Raw genomic sequence first — 16,164 nt, 5'->3', positions numbered from 1 at the left:
TTATTTGTTCCCATAAAAATATACAAAAGCTCTTTGACTAAGTATATCAATCCTAGAAGTAAAATAATTTACTTGGTATAGTTTGGGAAAAAATAGACAAACACCAATAAATGTCGATATGTATTACAATAAATTTTTTGTCGGTAAATTCACTAATACAAACATGATCATTTTTAAGTACAGTATTTTTTTTTTATTTATAAAAATAAAAATTTTTAGGTTTAATTAAAAGGACTTCGCATGAGCACAATACATTTTTTTATCGTATTTCTGGTTGTTTTTTATTAAGAGTTAGATTTCCAATTCCGCTGTTATAGTTTTTTCTTAATTTTTATTGATTTAAGAGAAAAAAAAACTTTGTTTTTGTTCATTTTCAAAGAATTACACTTGTTTGGAATTATGTTTCAAAAAGATCGAATTAATTTTTTTTTATATATATATTTGAAGAGTTTATTTATTAAGCTTAATAAACTTTTTATTTATATATGTATATATAATAATAATATTAATAATATTTATTATTATCATTTTATATCTCGTATTTATTCGGGTAATTAAAATTAATAATTCTAACTTTTAATAAAGCGCATGATTATAAATTTTTTTCCAATTTTTAACTACAAATAAAAATTACCGTTAACACCATAAGTAAATCTGTTGATTTCACAGTTTAATCAAGAGAAATACAAATGGAAAGGAAAGATAATGTATATAAGTAATTATATTCCCGTAATCTTCAGAAACAACAGCTACAACTTTCTTGAATAAAATATATTTTTACTTATTTATTTTTTTGTAAAACGTTCTCATTGAAATAATAAAAATTTTTTTGTCATGTTAAAATGCATTTTATTCCATATCACCTTTCGCAATTTCAAAAATAATTTATCTCAACAATTTAAATGTTTGATTTTATTTTCTAACAGCTAAGAGCTCATAAACAGAGACACCAACACACTTTCAAATGCTGATATAAATCGATGCATCTTTATGACCGTCTTAACTTTGGGACGGACAATCGTATATCTTGTTACGATAGAGAACCAAATAAATAAAACATCTCAATAAAAATAATTAAAATTAATAAATAACCTGAAACATATTTTCAATATATAATAAATAAATCATTAGAAGTAAATGAAAATATTTAAACGATTAAATTTTTTTTCCTTTTTTAGATACAGATCTATCCAACATTCCTAACAGATAAGCCCTAAGGCTATGTTTTAAATACGCGCGAAAGGAACCATACTTTAATTGCATCGATGTATTCGATTAGCTGCCATAAATAGTCAATACTTGGTTAAGATAAAATTTGCAGAAAAAACGTTTGGCTATAAAATTTTTTTATTATAAATTCTTATCTACCGCTTCGCGTGTTTTCTTCATAACTTAAATTACACTATTTTCTTATCCGCTATAATCTCAGGCTATTTTTTAATTAAATAAATCTTACAACCTTTAATTTTATTTTCATTTATATTAAATGTATTTTTCTTACAACATCATAAAAGCAACAATAATAAATTATTATTAATAATAATAATAAATTACAAAGCTAACTCCAGAAGCTGTAACTAAAAAAAAGGAATCCACGTGGGAGATGGAACTTAAATAAGCGTACACTCATTGTGTCAGTGCATTGTTTGACAGACAATAGATCTTTTAATGTCAATTGATTTTTCGTCACACACTATTTGACAAAAATTCTTATGTTATAAAAACGTAATTTAAATAAAATAAGTTACAGGTGTATTTTTATAAATAGTAAATAAATTCACAGCAAACTATTCGGATTCAATGTCAATAAACAGTTTTTTGCCGCTGATTGATCTCCCGATTAAAAATTACAATACTGTACTTAGACTTCTTAACATTACTCTTACACAGACAAATAAGCTCTTATGTACTAGAAAAAAAAAAAAAAAAAAAAAAGTTGTGATTCACGTTATGATAAATGATAGGCTTAACACTCTAAATAAAACATTCATTTTACAAACAATTCTGTTGCTCAAGACACAATTATCAAGGATACATAAGGTACGTATGTATCGTTATCTATGTACCTTCTTCCGAGTCATATCGCGTTACGCGGAAACAATTTTATGAAAAATAGTAAATTACTCCATTTATTTTTGTTGAAATAATTAGTTAGTGTTTGGGAATTATTTCACGGTCACATTCTCCGTGAAATTGAGTTATTTGTACGTCATTCATTATATATGAGCTGTATAATTTATTTAGTCCATTTAGTATAATTATTTGTCTTCAGTATTCATATATATAAAAATTTACCTATGAAGAAATCGATGTATGTTGTAAATAATGGCCGAGAGTTTCAAAATAATTTTGTTAAATTACGACGATACCTGTTTTAGATATATTTCTTCTGAGTTTTTGAATTATAATATAGTAATAATAATAATTATCTTTCAATAAATGGAATTCTATTCCAAACCTTTGCTTCAAGATCACGTAATGCCATTCAGTTCTCTCAAGTCTCTGGAGCATGTAGGCAGTCAGCCGATTAAAGTCGACATTAATTTCATCTCATGCGTGTTGTGTTATGTATACACACAACATCGCAATCCTCGTATAATGTATATATCTATATAATACCTATAGACATAGATATAGATATATTCAATACATACTTGTGTAGTTGAAGGACACACTCTCACTTATACTGGTTTTACGAATTTAGAAAATATGTCATCACATAGAATCGCACCTGAGACAAAAACGTACACCTGCAATCCTGATTATTCAATTAAATCGCTCAAATACTCTGCACTCAGTGCTTGCTTTGCCACAAATTGAATTAAATTTCAAACAAGAAGTACCTCTTGTACTCTTCACCTACCCTTTAATTAACTGACTTATAATTACGCCAAATTACAAATAATTAAAATTAAAACTTAAGATAATTATCTTGCTAATAATTTTTTTAACTAACAAAATAAAATTTACCTTCACTTGCTCGTCGATCAGCCTGTCTCCGTTCATTTCAAATTTTAAATTTAACTGATGACTATAATTGTTTAAATAGCTCGTAAAATTTACATTTTTTAACACTGAGTTGTCGAGATACTTTTTTATCAAGATTTTAAACCGCTAATCGTACGTATGAAAGACTTTCGAGTCATTAATTCCCAAAACAAATATAAATATATTAATCACTCAATCAACTTTGAAATAGAAAAAAAATCCAAGATACTTTTTTTTACGATGACGCACTAAGAAGTCAAAAACCGCTTTGTCACAGCCAAAAAAATTACTATTCACAATAACTCTTATAAAGTTATAAATAATAAACACGATTATTGATACTCGTCAATTTCACTATTTTTCAAGCAAACAAAATGAAAAAAAATAAATATACTGTTAATTTATTAATCTTGAAATTAAAGAAAATAAATAAAAAAAAAAAAGGTATATGTAAATAGAAATAAAATGTGTATTATTTCGGAGCGTACGAATAGTTAACGCGCACGTCGTCCTTGCACTTTTGAACAGCACCACGAAATTCAAAACTCAAGTCCAGTGAGTTAAGTTTTGCGCTTGCGCGGTTTTTGTTATACTTTATTTCGTTAACGCACGTGGGGTAATTTCAATCACTCCTGCGCATACTATTTATTTATTTTATTACTTTATTTAATCTACAATTCTTTTCAAACACATCGAGTAAACAAATCGCTATTGCTCACTAAAAATATTTTTTCACTTCGTCAAATATTCCGAGCAAACATTCGATCGCAATCAACTATTTATTTTGTCAATCATTTGGTACTCCAATCGCAATCAAGTCAAAATAATATTTTATTCGTTTTTCAACCCTCTAAATTATTCCTCAAGTAAAGTTTCGATTAAAAAAAATTCAACGTCACCAAAGTTATTGTGATTGAATTTTAATTGTAAATTTAGTCGGTAGAAAAAAAAAAACTATCAGCTTGTTTAAAAAAATATTGAACAGCAAAATATTTATTTTTTGTCAAGTTATTTAAAAGTTACTAGTTGCCGGCAGTTTGCACTTGCATTTAAGTTTGTGTGGGTGAGTAGCGCGAGCTAAAAGCACGTGGCGCATCTGTCAGGCGCGAAAAAATATTAAAAAATACAATATTATTGCTTAATAAATTTTTATTGGGTTTTTTTCGTTACACTACACTACACTACACTACACTACTAGTTACTTGAATTGACAATTACTGGCTTACATTCACTTACTAGATTACATTATTAATAATATTTAGTGAACGATATGGTAGACAAGACAAGAGCGGCAGAAGTTGAGATGGACTGGACACATGAAGTATGTAGTAGTATAGCGGCCGGCGTTTATGAGCTCCGCGTCGCAACTGCCGCCACGGGTAAAAAACCATACGATGACCTCATCACCAGCTGGTTATATGTGTAATGTGTTCTTTCATTCTCCGTAGACTTATATTTACTACTACTGAAATATTTACCATACTGAAAATATTTTTTATTTAACAATTTTGTTAATTAAAAACTATTTTTAGTTTTTATCTGGAGGAATGTTCAACAAATTTATCTTTCAACAATTTAGATTAAAAAAAAAAAATTTTCCGATTAGTATTTTGTAATTTTCAAGTTCAGATGCAATTTAATAATTCAGAAAGTAAAAAACTGTAATTTTTTTTATCTAAAATATTTATTATTTATATTGTTTTAGCTAGAAATAATTTGAAAATTTATTTTTTTTGATTACAAAGAAAAAAACTAAAATTATAAATTACATTAATTGATAAAAAAATTGTTCTATCATTTAAAAATTAACTCCTCGATAAATTGAAATTTTATGATAGAAGTTTTTTTATTTAATTCGTAACTAAATAAGTTTTCGCATAAAAAGTTAAGCCTCTTACGCGACAATAAAATTTTTTAAATGCCAAAATAGAGTGCCCTACTTTCGTTGTTTTATTTTATTTTTTTTCCCACTCAGAAGATAATTGGGAATTTTCAAGAACCTCTTGAGAGTACGTATCTCAAAAATATAAAAATAATGTGTATGATGATGCGAAACTTGTCAAAATATTTCATTATTTCAATTTAAATATTTCTTAGCAAAATTTGTGGAGCTGAAAAGTTATCACAATAGCTCATTTTATCATATTATTTGAATACTGTAATTAGGTTGGATTAATTGAATAATTCGAACAAATAAGTAACTGTAAATATTTAAATATTTTACTTAGTTATCAAGTGATCGTCATAATTCATTGTATTATATTTATAATAATAATTATTATTGTTATTTAATAATTGTTCATTGACCACACATGTACATGTTCTTGTACGCCTACATTATTGAAATTAAATTGAGCGTTAAACAATCGATAAATCGAGCATTAAAGCGTGAATGTATCTTTGTGATGCTATAACTTTTACCCAATAGCTCTACTCGTATTTTAGATTATTATCGTGGGTTGAGGTCCTTGTATTGTTCATTATACTACGGAAGCGGAAATTATAAAAAATTCATAAAAATAAATGTCAAAGTTCTCTTTATTCTCTTACCCAATTTACATTTTTTTGCTGCTTTGCTAAAACTATTTTATCACTTTTAATCCTTTAATACTTTTAAAACTATCAACAATCTTTATCATTATTATTATTATTATTATTATTATTATTATTATTATTATTATTATTATTATTATTATTATTATTATTATTATTATTATTATTATTATTATTATTATTATTATTATTATTATTATTATTATTATTATTATTATTATTATTATTATTATAATATTTTTATACATTTAATAAATATCAACTAACCAATAATCAATAAGCAACTGGTTTAAAAACCCAAGAATTCAAATTACGCGGGAAAAAAATGCGCGCGCATTTAAATATAAGAAAGCTCATGAACATGATGTTTACATCGAGCATGTTTGTACAAGTAGATTTAATTTTTTTCACGTGCGTTGGATGTAACATTAACAATGTATTACAATTAGTGAAATATTAATTTAAAAAATTCCTCAATTATAAATAAATATTTTAATATTTTTCGTTATGAAGTGAACGAATAAGTTATTTTTTAAATAATTTTGTGGTTATTTATTCTTATATTTTTCTAGGTTATTTTTGTAATTATTTCTCAAGAATATTTTTATTAAAGTAATTGATGACAAATTACTTGTTAAAAAATGGATAAAAAAGATCCTAAGAAAAAAATTCCAGAGATAAAACAAACTCCAGATTCAGACAAACCACAACCTAGTACTAGCACTTCAACTCCAGCACCAACTGAACGTCTCATGTCATTCCTTAGTCCACGTAATTTATTACTTGGAAGCAGTGATAAAAAACCACGTGGTGCTGGTATCAGAGCTATACCTGCACCAAATTTAAAAGTTCAACGTAAAAAAGTAGAGTACGTATTTTTTTTAAATTTTTATTTGTTCATTTATTGAGATGATAATTTATGTTGTTTCAATTAGGGATAGTACGTCAGCTGACGATGAACCGAGTTCTGGTAAAAATAAAGGTAGAGGCAGAGGTCGAGGCCGAGGTCGGGGAAATGACCGTGGTAGAGGAAGAGGCCGAGGAAGATCAAATGCTGTCCAGGTATTTTGCTTTATATTTTAATTATTGATAATGATACCGAATTTAACAGACATTTAAAAATTTGGTTATTAATTACAAGTAGGGTCAACCCCATTTTGGGCCATAACTAAGTGAAAAATTAACATTTTTAAATTTTTTTCTATTCTGCTTGGTTTTACGGCGTATTTATAATAAAATATGTCGTGAAAAAAAAAAAAAAAAATAAAAAATAAAAATAAAAATTTCAATAGCTTTTTTGCCTTCAAAAATTGAAAAAAAATTCTCTGATTTGATCAAGTAATTTTTCTGGTTATATCGCGTAAGATTACACTGAATATAATCCGAAAAAATATTATTTCAATATTATAATTTGAATTATACTCAGTAGAATCTTGGACTACATAATTTTTTCGAAAATTGTGATATTCAATTTTTTTCTTTTTTAAAAAATTAAAATTTAAAAAACTGTTTTACTCCTGCTAATTTCAGTATCATTATTTATATTAATGAATTTGTTCTTTTTTTCAACACTATTTATTTTTAGTCTGTTGGAATATTTGCGGAAGGAATACAAATAGATGTACGTCCTAGTTCTTCTGGTGGAAGATCTAGTTATGGCGGCGGGGGTGGCGGTGGTGGAGGCGGTGGTGGTGGTGGCAATAGAGGAAGTATTGAAATACCTACACTCAAGTTGGACTATGATTTCGACAAAGATGCTGAGGACAGAGTGTTGGAAAAACTATTAAAAGATGACCTCATCGATAATGGCGATGATGACGATGATGATGATTATGACTACATGGAAAATGCACCAATTGCTTTGCCATTAATTAGAGGTTTTTATTTCTACTTTTAATCTCACTCTAATTATTTAATATTTTTAATTATTAGTATTAATTATCTATCTTGATTTTTTTATAGACCCAAAAGGAAAACAATCTATTAAGAAAATAAAAGCTGAACCTGGATGTGACGATGATGAAAGAAGAGCCATCGAGCCGATGGCAGTAGATGACCTTGAAGAAGAAAGGGATTTAAAACCAACGATTTTAGAGAACGGTATTGCTGTGCCTCCACCAGAGCTCAAACCAAAACTTACTAACAAATTCATTCCACCACTGACTGATAACTCAACCCAGCAAGTCCAACAAGTTATTAAACAAAGTGGACTTATGATGCTACGAGTATGTTAATTAAGTCTTTTTATAAGAATACGTTGCGTTACAAATGCCATAAAAGCGTACCAAAAAAATTTTTTTCGGGAAACAACGTATTTTTACTTTAAATGCATAGAAAAGATGAAAAATTTTTTTAATTAAATAAAAAAATTATCACAAATTTTAAATTTCAAAAAAATTTGATCAAAGTTAATTTCAAATTTGAAAAAAAAAAATTTTCATAATTTCTATGCATTGTAAGTAAAAATACGTTGTTTCCCGAAAAAAAATTTTTTTGGTACGCCCTTATGGCATCAGTAACGTGACTTGATAAAAAAATTAATAAATTTATTGTCTTTGTTTTAGTTTCCAGATTGCCTTCCTGGATTCCCTAAAACTGAAGATAACGCTGGTCCGTCTTCTGAAGAACATCAAGCTTTAACTGGTTCAGATGATCAGTCTGCGAATATATTGAATAATATAACAAAGTTGTGTACACTAAGAGATCTTCACCCTGGTGTGATAGGTAAATTACAGATACTCAGGTCAGGAAAAGCTAGACTTGTCCTCGGTGAGAATAGTCTAGTTGTTGAAGTCGGTTCACGAATTGGGTTCAGACAGGTAATTAGACTAAATTATATTTATAAGAAAAGTAAACTTGAATAATGATCAACGTAAAATGCTTTTTTTTTTTTTTTTTTTTTTTTTAATTATTTCATTCGTTCGCTTTATTATTCGAGTTAATTAAAGTTACTTAAAATTGAATAACGTAACCACGGATTTTTTGGCATTGCAGGACATAATTGCAGCCAAGATCAACGGAGAAAATAAAGAGATGATAAATCTGGGACCAGTTGATAGCACACTTATATGTACACCAGACTTTGAAAATATGTTGAATCGACTGAACCTTGCTATATAATTAAGAAAATTTTTTCATCACTTTGTTATTTAATATCGGTGAATAAATAAAATAAATAATTTTGTTTAAATTTGTGTATTTATGTCAATGAATTGATGATAAGCGTTTATTATAACGCTATCATTTAAATTTACAAATATTAATTAAGCATTCAAAAAAAAATAACCACGTTTAAATTCCATATAAATACTTGCCATTACATTAATTATTTAATTTTAGTATTATAATTATTTTTGACATACACTACACACTAAATTATGTACTGATTAAAGTAGATATTAGTTTCATTCACTGAGTGATTAAGTTCGGTCTCAGCCGAATCAAACTGATGATAATCATTACTTAAAATTAAAATATTGAAAATATTCTTACTTAACACACATCAGTCGAGTGACACAGTTTTAAAATATGCTCATTCGTATTGTAAGTAATTAATCATAAAAAAAAAAAATTTTTTAAAACATTCAGTCACTTCGTTCGATACTGTGTCCTTTTTTCATTGATTTAAGAGCTTTTTCTCGAAGTTTTTTTTCGAGCTCCTCTGTATTACCTTCACTCACATCTGATTCATCAGAATCGGCAACCTTCTTTTTCTTGTGTTTTCGATGCTTCTTGTGCTTCTTATGTTTCTTGTGTTTCTTTTCTTTCTTTCGTTTCTTTTCTTCTACTTCACTTTCCTAAAAAACAAAGAAAATTTATTTAGTTTAAAAAACTATAATATTTATCATATTGCGAAATTTAATTATTTAAAAAGAAAAAAAAAATTAAATTTACCTCTGATTCACTGGTGCTAGTTTTAGCTCTCTTTTTACGTTTCTTTTTTATCTTTTCATCATCAGAACTGTCATCATCTTTCCGCTTTTTCTTAGAAGACTCCTTTTCAATTTCTTCGTCATCAGAACTAGAATCTTTCCTTGACTTTTTAACTTTAACTGGCCGTTCATCATCACTTGCAACTGAATCTTTTTGGGCTTTTCTAGTACGCGATTTCTCTGCATCTGAGGAACTGTCACGTCGCTTACGTGATTTCTTAAGCTCGTCATCAGAACTAGTAGAATCTTTTTTTGACTTTCTTGACCGTGATTTCTCATCTTCACGACTGTATTTCTTAGATTTTGGTTCATCGTCATCAGAAGACGAGTCTTTTCTAGGACGTTTAAATTTCTTAACTTCTTCTTCAATATCTTTACGCGATTTTCTTCTTAAATCAGCCTCACTTGTATCACGTTTTCTACTCATTTCCATTTTGCGTTCTTTATTACGCTCGTCAATTAATTCAGCACGTGTCGTCATTTCTTTAATACGTTTCAATTGATCTAAATGTTTTGTACGTTCATCGTCAGATTCAGAACTACTGTCAACTTTTTCAACTTTTTCTTCTTCAGCTGAACTCTTTCTAGACTTTCTCGACTTATCATTTTTACGTTGCTTGGCTCTTACCTCTTCATCACTATCTTCTGAGTCCGAAGAATGATCTACTTTGTCTTTACGAGATTTTTTAATTACTTCAACGGGTTTTTTAGCATTTATTACCTCTGGGAATTTTACTGCCGGTTTTTTATTGTCCTCTGCAGGGAGCTTAATTGATTTGAATGATGACCGATCGTCTTTCTTTAATTGAAATACTTCAGTCGGTGGCATGGTTATTGATTTCAAAGAATCTTCTTTATTGTCTCTGTAGAAAATTAAATTAAATTCATCAATATTTATATTAAATTAATATTCATAATTATTTCTTCGACCATTATTATTAATAAAACTTACTTGGGAGCTACTTTAGTTTTAGCGGCAGCCGCAGCAGCGGCAATAATGTCTTCAGTTTTCTTGAAAGGTGATGGTGTGCGTGATAAACTTTTTGAAAACTACAAAAACAAAAAAGTATGTTATTTCCGAGATAATTTTCAATTGAAATATTTTTCGATAAACATACATTAAAAAAATAAAAAATTGATTTCAATCAAGAGAAAAACTTTTGAATCAAGTAAAAGTTACTCAAACCAAGAAAAATTTTTATCTTAAGAATTGTTCTAATTAAATCAAGAAGATGAAATTCTTCAAAATTATATACTTGATTCAAATGAATTTTTTTTCTGTGTATAAATTCAAATTTACCCTGTGTCGGGATAGAGGTAGTGATGTGGCCGAAAGTTTTTTCGGTGAAACATTAACTTCAGTTTTTTTGGTCTGAATAGTTGGAGGGACGGCTGCAGGAATAGGCTCGAATTTTTTAAGAATTTCTTTCTCTTGGCGTTTAGCTGCTTCCTCTTTAGCAAGTCGCTCTTTTTCTCGTCGTTTCAATTCTTCAGCTTGTTCACGTTCACGCTGCTCACGTTCTCGTTGTTCGCGTTCACGTTGCTCACGTTCTCGTTGTTCACGTTCACGTTTTTCTTGAGATAACTTTTGTTCTGCCGATTTCCTAAAAAAATAAATAAATAATAAATAAACGATACTAAAAATCATGAACCATACTGTATAAAATATTAATAAAACATACCTAGCTTGTTCATCATCAGAAGAACTACTGTCACTACTGTCAGAACTGCTAGACTTAGAACGTCCATTACGAATTTCTTTCCGTGAATTGTCATTAACAACCTTAGGCTTTTCATCAACAGCTTTTTTCTCCTTCGGCTTCTCCTTAGGGGCATCTCTAGAACGATCAGGAGACTTCTTGCTATCCTTCGAACGGTCCAGCGACGAGCGAGCATCTCTGGATCTCGACCTCTTGTCCTTATCGCGACGATCCCTTGAGCGATCTCGCCTGGTAGATCTGTCACGTGAAGAAGACCTATCATACCTGTTGGCGCGATCACGAACGTCTGGTGATCGACGTCCGCTGTTCCGGCGATCGAGTGATCTACGACGATCATGGCGCTCCGATGACCTGCGACGACGATCTGGTGAACGTCTTCGTCGGTTGAGACTTGGGCTTCGGCGACGATACCTCAATGGACTTCTGCGTGGAGGACTCCTAAGAAAAAAAAAATAAATTCAAATGAAAGTATTTACGAGAGCTGTTAAATTTATTTTTTTAAATTTGTTGTATAATTTAATTTATACCTTCGCCAATCACCAGCGCGACGTGAAGATGGAGGCCTCATGTTACGACCACCGCTATATCTATCAATACGGTCACGATCTCTGTCATGATCTCTTCGACGATCCCTATCACGGTCCATTGAACGCCTAGTAACATAAAGAGGAACAATGAAATTAAAGTTTACATCAATCTATTGATAAAATAAATTAATTTATTTATTACTGTTTAAATAAATTACCTGCGATTACGATCGCGAGATCGATCTCGTGATCTGTCACGGTCTCTCGACCTGTCTCGATCTTTCCTCGGTGAAATACTTCGTCTCTTAATGCCAGATTTTCTTTCGCGACTTGAATCACTATCGCTACCACTATCATCTTTGTTTGTTTTACGATACGATCTCTTAGCCTGAACTCCGTCTTTCTTTTTGCGAATTTCAAAATCATTTTTATCCTTGCCACGTTTATTGTCACCACTGTCAGAGCTGCTGCTAGAACTAGCGTTTCGTTTTTTGTGATCTTTCTTTTTGCTCGGTGATTTTGATCGTGATTTAGACGACCCGGAGTCACTCGAATCCGATCTAGACTTGCGACTCTTACTACGATCCACACTCTTGGATCGAGATTTCTTAGATCGTGATCTTGACTTACTGCGTGAATTACGCGAGCGTGATTTTGATCTACGTGACTTGGAGCGATCATTAGAACGTGATTTAGAGCGCAGTGACTTTGATTTAGATCGTGATCTGCGTGCTCGTGATTTAGAACGTGATCTACGTGACCTTGATACTGGTGATCTGGATCTACGGCTGCTAGTTTTCGTTGATGTCGTTGTAGTTACAGCTGTCGATGTCGTTGTTGCTGTTACAGCTGTAGATGCTGGTGATTTTGATTTTGATTTTTTTTGACGATTAATAGAAGGTGATTTTGAGCGTGATTTTTTTTTGTCATTTTCTGGTGATACCGAACGATTTTTCTTTTTACCATCAGCTATGCTCATCAATTTTGCTTGCAATCGTGATATCGCAACAGCTGCTTCTCTGTATTTGAAAATAATTAATTAGTTTAAATTTTAAAAATGTTTGTTGCTAAAATTTTAATTTTAACTATTTAAATACTTACGGCTTAGTTTTCATGGGCATAACAGGAATTGCATTTTCTGGTTGAGGAGAATCTTCTTTTTCATTTTTTATATCTGAAACATCTTTGCCATTATCTTTAGATACCGGTTTACTTGGCGATTTTGAATGTGACTTATGTTTGCGACTTGAACGATCACGATCACGATGTTTATCCCTTGAGCGACTTCTCTTGCTCCTAAGAATTACAAATACAGTAATAATAAAACGATCATACATTGTACTTAAACTAATTAAACAATTTAAAAACGTTTAGTAATAATTATTATTATTGTTAAAAAAAAAAGTAAATAAACATACCTATCTCTATCGCGATCACGACTGCGGTCTCTTTTACGGTCTTTTGAATTACCACGTTCTTTTTCTTCTTTCTTTATTTTATCATCATCCTTTTCTTTTTCCTTCTCTTTCTCAGCTAGAGACGCTTGTAGTTGCTGTTGTTCTTCCTGCAGAGAAAAAAAATTTATAAATATTTAATTACTCGATCAAATAAGTATAATATCAGCATTGAAGCAAACTCGATCTGAATGAAAATAAAAAACGAAGGTAAACTAAAATTAAAAATAATTAACCAGATCAACTTACCATTCGTTTTTTCAACTGATCTTTCTTCTGCTGCAAGAAAGCCTCGGGTATACCGTTGGTACTTTCTTGCGCTGAAACTAATAAGTCCCACAGTTCCCCCATAAACGAACGTGCATTTTTAGCATTGAGAAAACCCGTCAAATTAATCTGCATTTTTCTTGGATCCGGAAACTAGATAAAGATAGATAAAAAGAAATTTTTTTTTACACAGTTAACTATTGAATTTTCATAAAAATCACTTAGACATTAGCATGCTTTATAATAATAAATATTAATAATTATTCAACAATTCCTCAATCAACTGCTTTTCCCCCTCGAAAAAGCAGATTCATATTTTATTTATATATTTTATCTTACCACCCTCCGTTGCCTATATTAACAAAATTAAAATAACAATAATGCTAGAAAGAAAAATTAAAATTAAAAACTGTATAATTAGTGTGTACACCTAGATACTTCTCATAGTGAAACAGACATCAACCTAAAACATTATTATATTAAATAAAAAAAGCTGCAATTAAATATACATTATAAAATGATTAATAAAATGAATAATAATGATTATTAAACATGATTAAATCCATAATTTAAATCCGTAGTTACGCGTAATCACCAACCTGTCACATCAATGAGACAGAGAGTATCTACTGCCATGTTGTACATGTACCCAGTAGCTCGTAAATAACACACATTGATTGATACCTCCAAGAGCGTTGAGTTAAGTCCCAGGATACGACGATCGTCTATTCCTCTCGGTGATCTTCCTGTCAGCAGCAAGAGATTGAACAGCACTAGCTCTGAACCGGAATACAGTTGTGGTTGTACTCCAAATGCCTTGGGGCGCTGTCCAGATGATATTTACACAGCTCTGCAGACAAAATGTAAGCCGGTGGTCCATGACAGCAAACAGAAGATATACCATCGACATCTTATGATGTCAATGACGACGACCAGCTCTAGGAGTGCCTAATAATTAGGCAAGATGAATACCACTTGAGATGGTGACTGATGCCCATATTGATTGACTCGTATTGCTACTGTTGTTGCTGCTGCTACTGCGATTGATGGTGAAGTTACTGCAACTGCAACTGCAACTGCTGCTGTTGCTGTTGCTTCTCCTTCTGACGATGACCATGAAGATAATGATGATGACGACGATGATGATGTTGATGAAGACGAAGCTGTTGATCTGGTAGGAAGAGCTGACAAGTATCTGCGATGATTATTAACCCAGCTGACGATGGATTGAATAATGCCGAGACGAGAAGACGAAGAGAGGAAGTAGTTTGAAGACGAAGTAGAGTGAGATGGGTGTCATCCCGAATGCCATTTGGACAAATCGGTTGATAGAGCCCCACCACCAATCGGACTCTCTTTGTCTCTCTTTCTTTTCTACTTATACTAACGGAGAATTCAAAGACATGTGATAAGACATTAAAATATATTATGCAATTAGATATTCATTGTTATTAATTCTTGCATTATGTTTGTATAATTATAAAAAAAAAAAAAAAAAAAAAAAAAAAAAAAAAAAAAAAAATGTAACTTGTTCGCAGTTAAAACCACGAGTTAAATTATAATTAATGTAAACAAAAGCACAACAGACTAAATAGTAGCCTTAATTTTTCTTTTAGGTAAAAAAAAAAAAAAAATGTAAAAAAAAATAAAGTAAATATCCAAAGATCCAATGTTTCGCAACATCGTAATTTACAAATGTTGACATGATAAATTGTGCTGAAATAATATTTAATTTGCATTTGTTTTGTTTCCTAAGATGAGGGGAAAAAGCCTAGTGAGAGTATGTTTTATTTGGCTTGGTATGATGAATTATTAATGTCATATAATTTTTTAATACTAATAATGTTATTAATTACTGATAGAGAGCTTAATTAAATAATTTACAAGTCATAATTTGGAGCCTTACCTTCTCCTCAAGTTGATTATAAACAAATTCGACAACTACGTCGTCTTCCATTCCCAGAATTTGGGTAATTTTTGAAGTTATCCATGGCTTGATTGTATCAAGCTTCACCTTGGTCATGTCGACCTAAGAAAAATGTGTAATAATTATAAAAAAAAAAATCATAATGGAAAATAATTATTACAGCAATTAACTGATAACAAAGCTATAAATTACCTTCTGTGTTAAAGAATCCCCGAACTTCATTTGTTTGAGCAGCTTTTTCTCCTTGTCACTGAATCGCGTATCCTGTGATGCAGTAGTACCCTATTAATTGTTAATAACTTTATGGCTATATCTAATTAACTAAATAAATAATATCAACGATCATCTACAGCATACGTAACAGGTTACGACTATAAAAATGAATTTTAAAAAATTTATAAAATTGTAAATTGATCACAAATATTTATTTAGTCATTAGTTTCAAATTTTAAATAAAACTGATAATTTTACCGTGTACATCATCTTGTCAGGAGATTGAAGCTGAAACCCCCGATGGTCCAATGCCACAACACCACACCACACAAGCTGATTATTCAGCTAAAAAAATTAATGTTTATCAAAAAAACAATTTCAAGGTTATTTAACAGGATTATTAATTAAAATTGAATTAAATAATCTAAATGGATTATTCAAGATATTTATTTATGATTAATTATTATCATATTTATTGTTAATTCATCAGTATATAGACGCACACACGTATACGATACACTAAAAGTTAGGAGATCAATTGTCTCAACATGGCGCCGGCATCGTGGAAAATATGGAGACTAT

General features: G+C 30.1%; 4 protein-coding genes across 8 annotated transcripts in view; 1 reads left to right on the top strand and 3 right to left on the bottom strand.

The window, feature by feature from the left end:
- Positions 1-3,425, bottom strand: part of Lmpt (four and a half LIM domains protein limpet) — a 58,649-nt gene extending 55,224 nt beyond the window's left edge. Inside the window, exon 1 of the mRNA XM_074247841.1 lies at positions 2,971-3,425. Within this exon, the coding sequence (XP_074103942.1) occupies positions 2,971-3,006 (36 nt within the window). The 5' untranslated portion in view covers positions 3,007-3,425. The remainder of the gene's footprint in view (positions 1-2,970) is intronic.
- Positions 1-8,731, top strand: part of Rpiiic53 (RNA polymerase III subunit C53) — a 160,432-nt gene extending 151,701 nt beyond the window's left edge. The window contains exons 1-7 of one of the 3 annotated variants that reach the window (XM_074247850.1): positions 5,926-5,977; positions 6,114-6,409; positions 6,477-6,603; positions 7,127-7,418; positions 7,504-7,766; positions 8,106-8,360; positions 8,536-8,731. In XM_074247850.1, the coding sequence (XP_074103951.1) occupies positions 6,183-6,409; positions 6,477-6,603; positions 7,127-7,418; positions 7,504-7,766; positions 8,106-8,360; positions 8,536-8,661 (1,290 nt within the window). In that variant the 5' untranslated portion in view covers positions 5,926-5,977; positions 6,114-6,182 and the 3' untranslated portion in view covers positions 8,662-8,731. Of the gene's footprint in view, positions 1-5,923; positions 6,410-6,476; positions 6,604-7,126; positions 7,419-7,503; positions 7,767-8,105; positions 8,361-8,535 lie in introns of those variants that run through there. The other 2 variants (XM_074247849.1, XM_074247848.1) reach the window with 2 other exon arrangements.
- Srrm1 (Serine-arginine repetitive matrix 1) lies at positions 8,721-16,131 on the bottom strand. 3 transcript variants are annotated; one of them, XM_074247833.1, is made up of 13 exons: positions 15,841-16,131; positions 15,562-15,651; positions 15,349-15,471; positions 13,425-13,595; positions 13,140-13,285; positions 12,823-13,017; positions 11,940-12,740; positions 11,722-11,847; positions 11,156-11,632; positions 10,774-11,077; positions 10,426-10,523; positions 9,436-10,336; positions 8,721-9,338 (listed from the first exon to the last, which is right to left on the bottom strand). In XM_074247833.1, the coding sequence occupies exons 1-13, from the start codon at positions 15,850-15,852 to the stop codon at positions 9,126-9,128; spliced, it is 3,657 nt and encodes a 1,218-aa protein (XP_074103934.1). In that variant the 5' UTR covers positions 15,853-16,131; the 3' UTR covers positions 8,721-9,125. The 3 variants fall into 3 exon arrangements, with proteins under 3 accessions (XP_074103934.1, XP_074103935.1, XP_074103936.1); XM_074247834.1 differs by having other exon boundaries at positions 15,562-15,633; XM_074247835.1 differs by lacking the exons at positions 15,349-15,471; positions 15,562-15,651; positions 15,841-16,131 and adding an exon at positions 14,042-14,177.
- On the bottom strand, positions 14,391-14,738 carry LOC141531466 (uncharacterized; the record flags this gene model as incomplete). Its single annotated transcript, XM_074249307.1, has 1 exon — positions 14,391-14,738. A coding segment is annotated over one exon (348 nt), but the record flags the coding sequence as incomplete, so codon positions are not given.
- Positions 16,132-16,164: the final 33 nt, after the last annotated feature.

Source organism: Cotesia typhae, unplaced genomic scaffold (assembly GCF_013202065.1).
Source record: "Cotesia typhae breed Kobodo isofemale line unplaced genomic scaffold, CoteBio_Ctyphae contig_5, whole genome shotgun sequence".
Taxonomy (NCBI): domain Eukaryota; kingdom Metazoa; phylum Arthropoda; class Insecta; order Hymenoptera; family Braconidae; genus Cotesia; species Cotesia typhae.
This window is presented reverse-complemented; position numbering and strand designations above follow the sequence as displayed.

What these genes read in the sequence shown, in the direction of transcription:
- Srrm1 (XM_074247833.1), bottom strand. An exon ending in GGGATTCTTTAACACAGAAG is followed by an intron (nt 15,472 to 15,561) that starts GTAATTTATAGC and finishes CATTTTTCTTAG; the next exon opens with GTCGACATGACCAAGGTGAA. An exon ending in CTAGCACCAGTGAATCAGAG is followed by an intron (nt 9,339 to 9,435) that starts GTAAATTTAATT and finishes TTTGTTTTTTAG; the next exon opens with GAAAGTGAAGTAGAAGAAAA.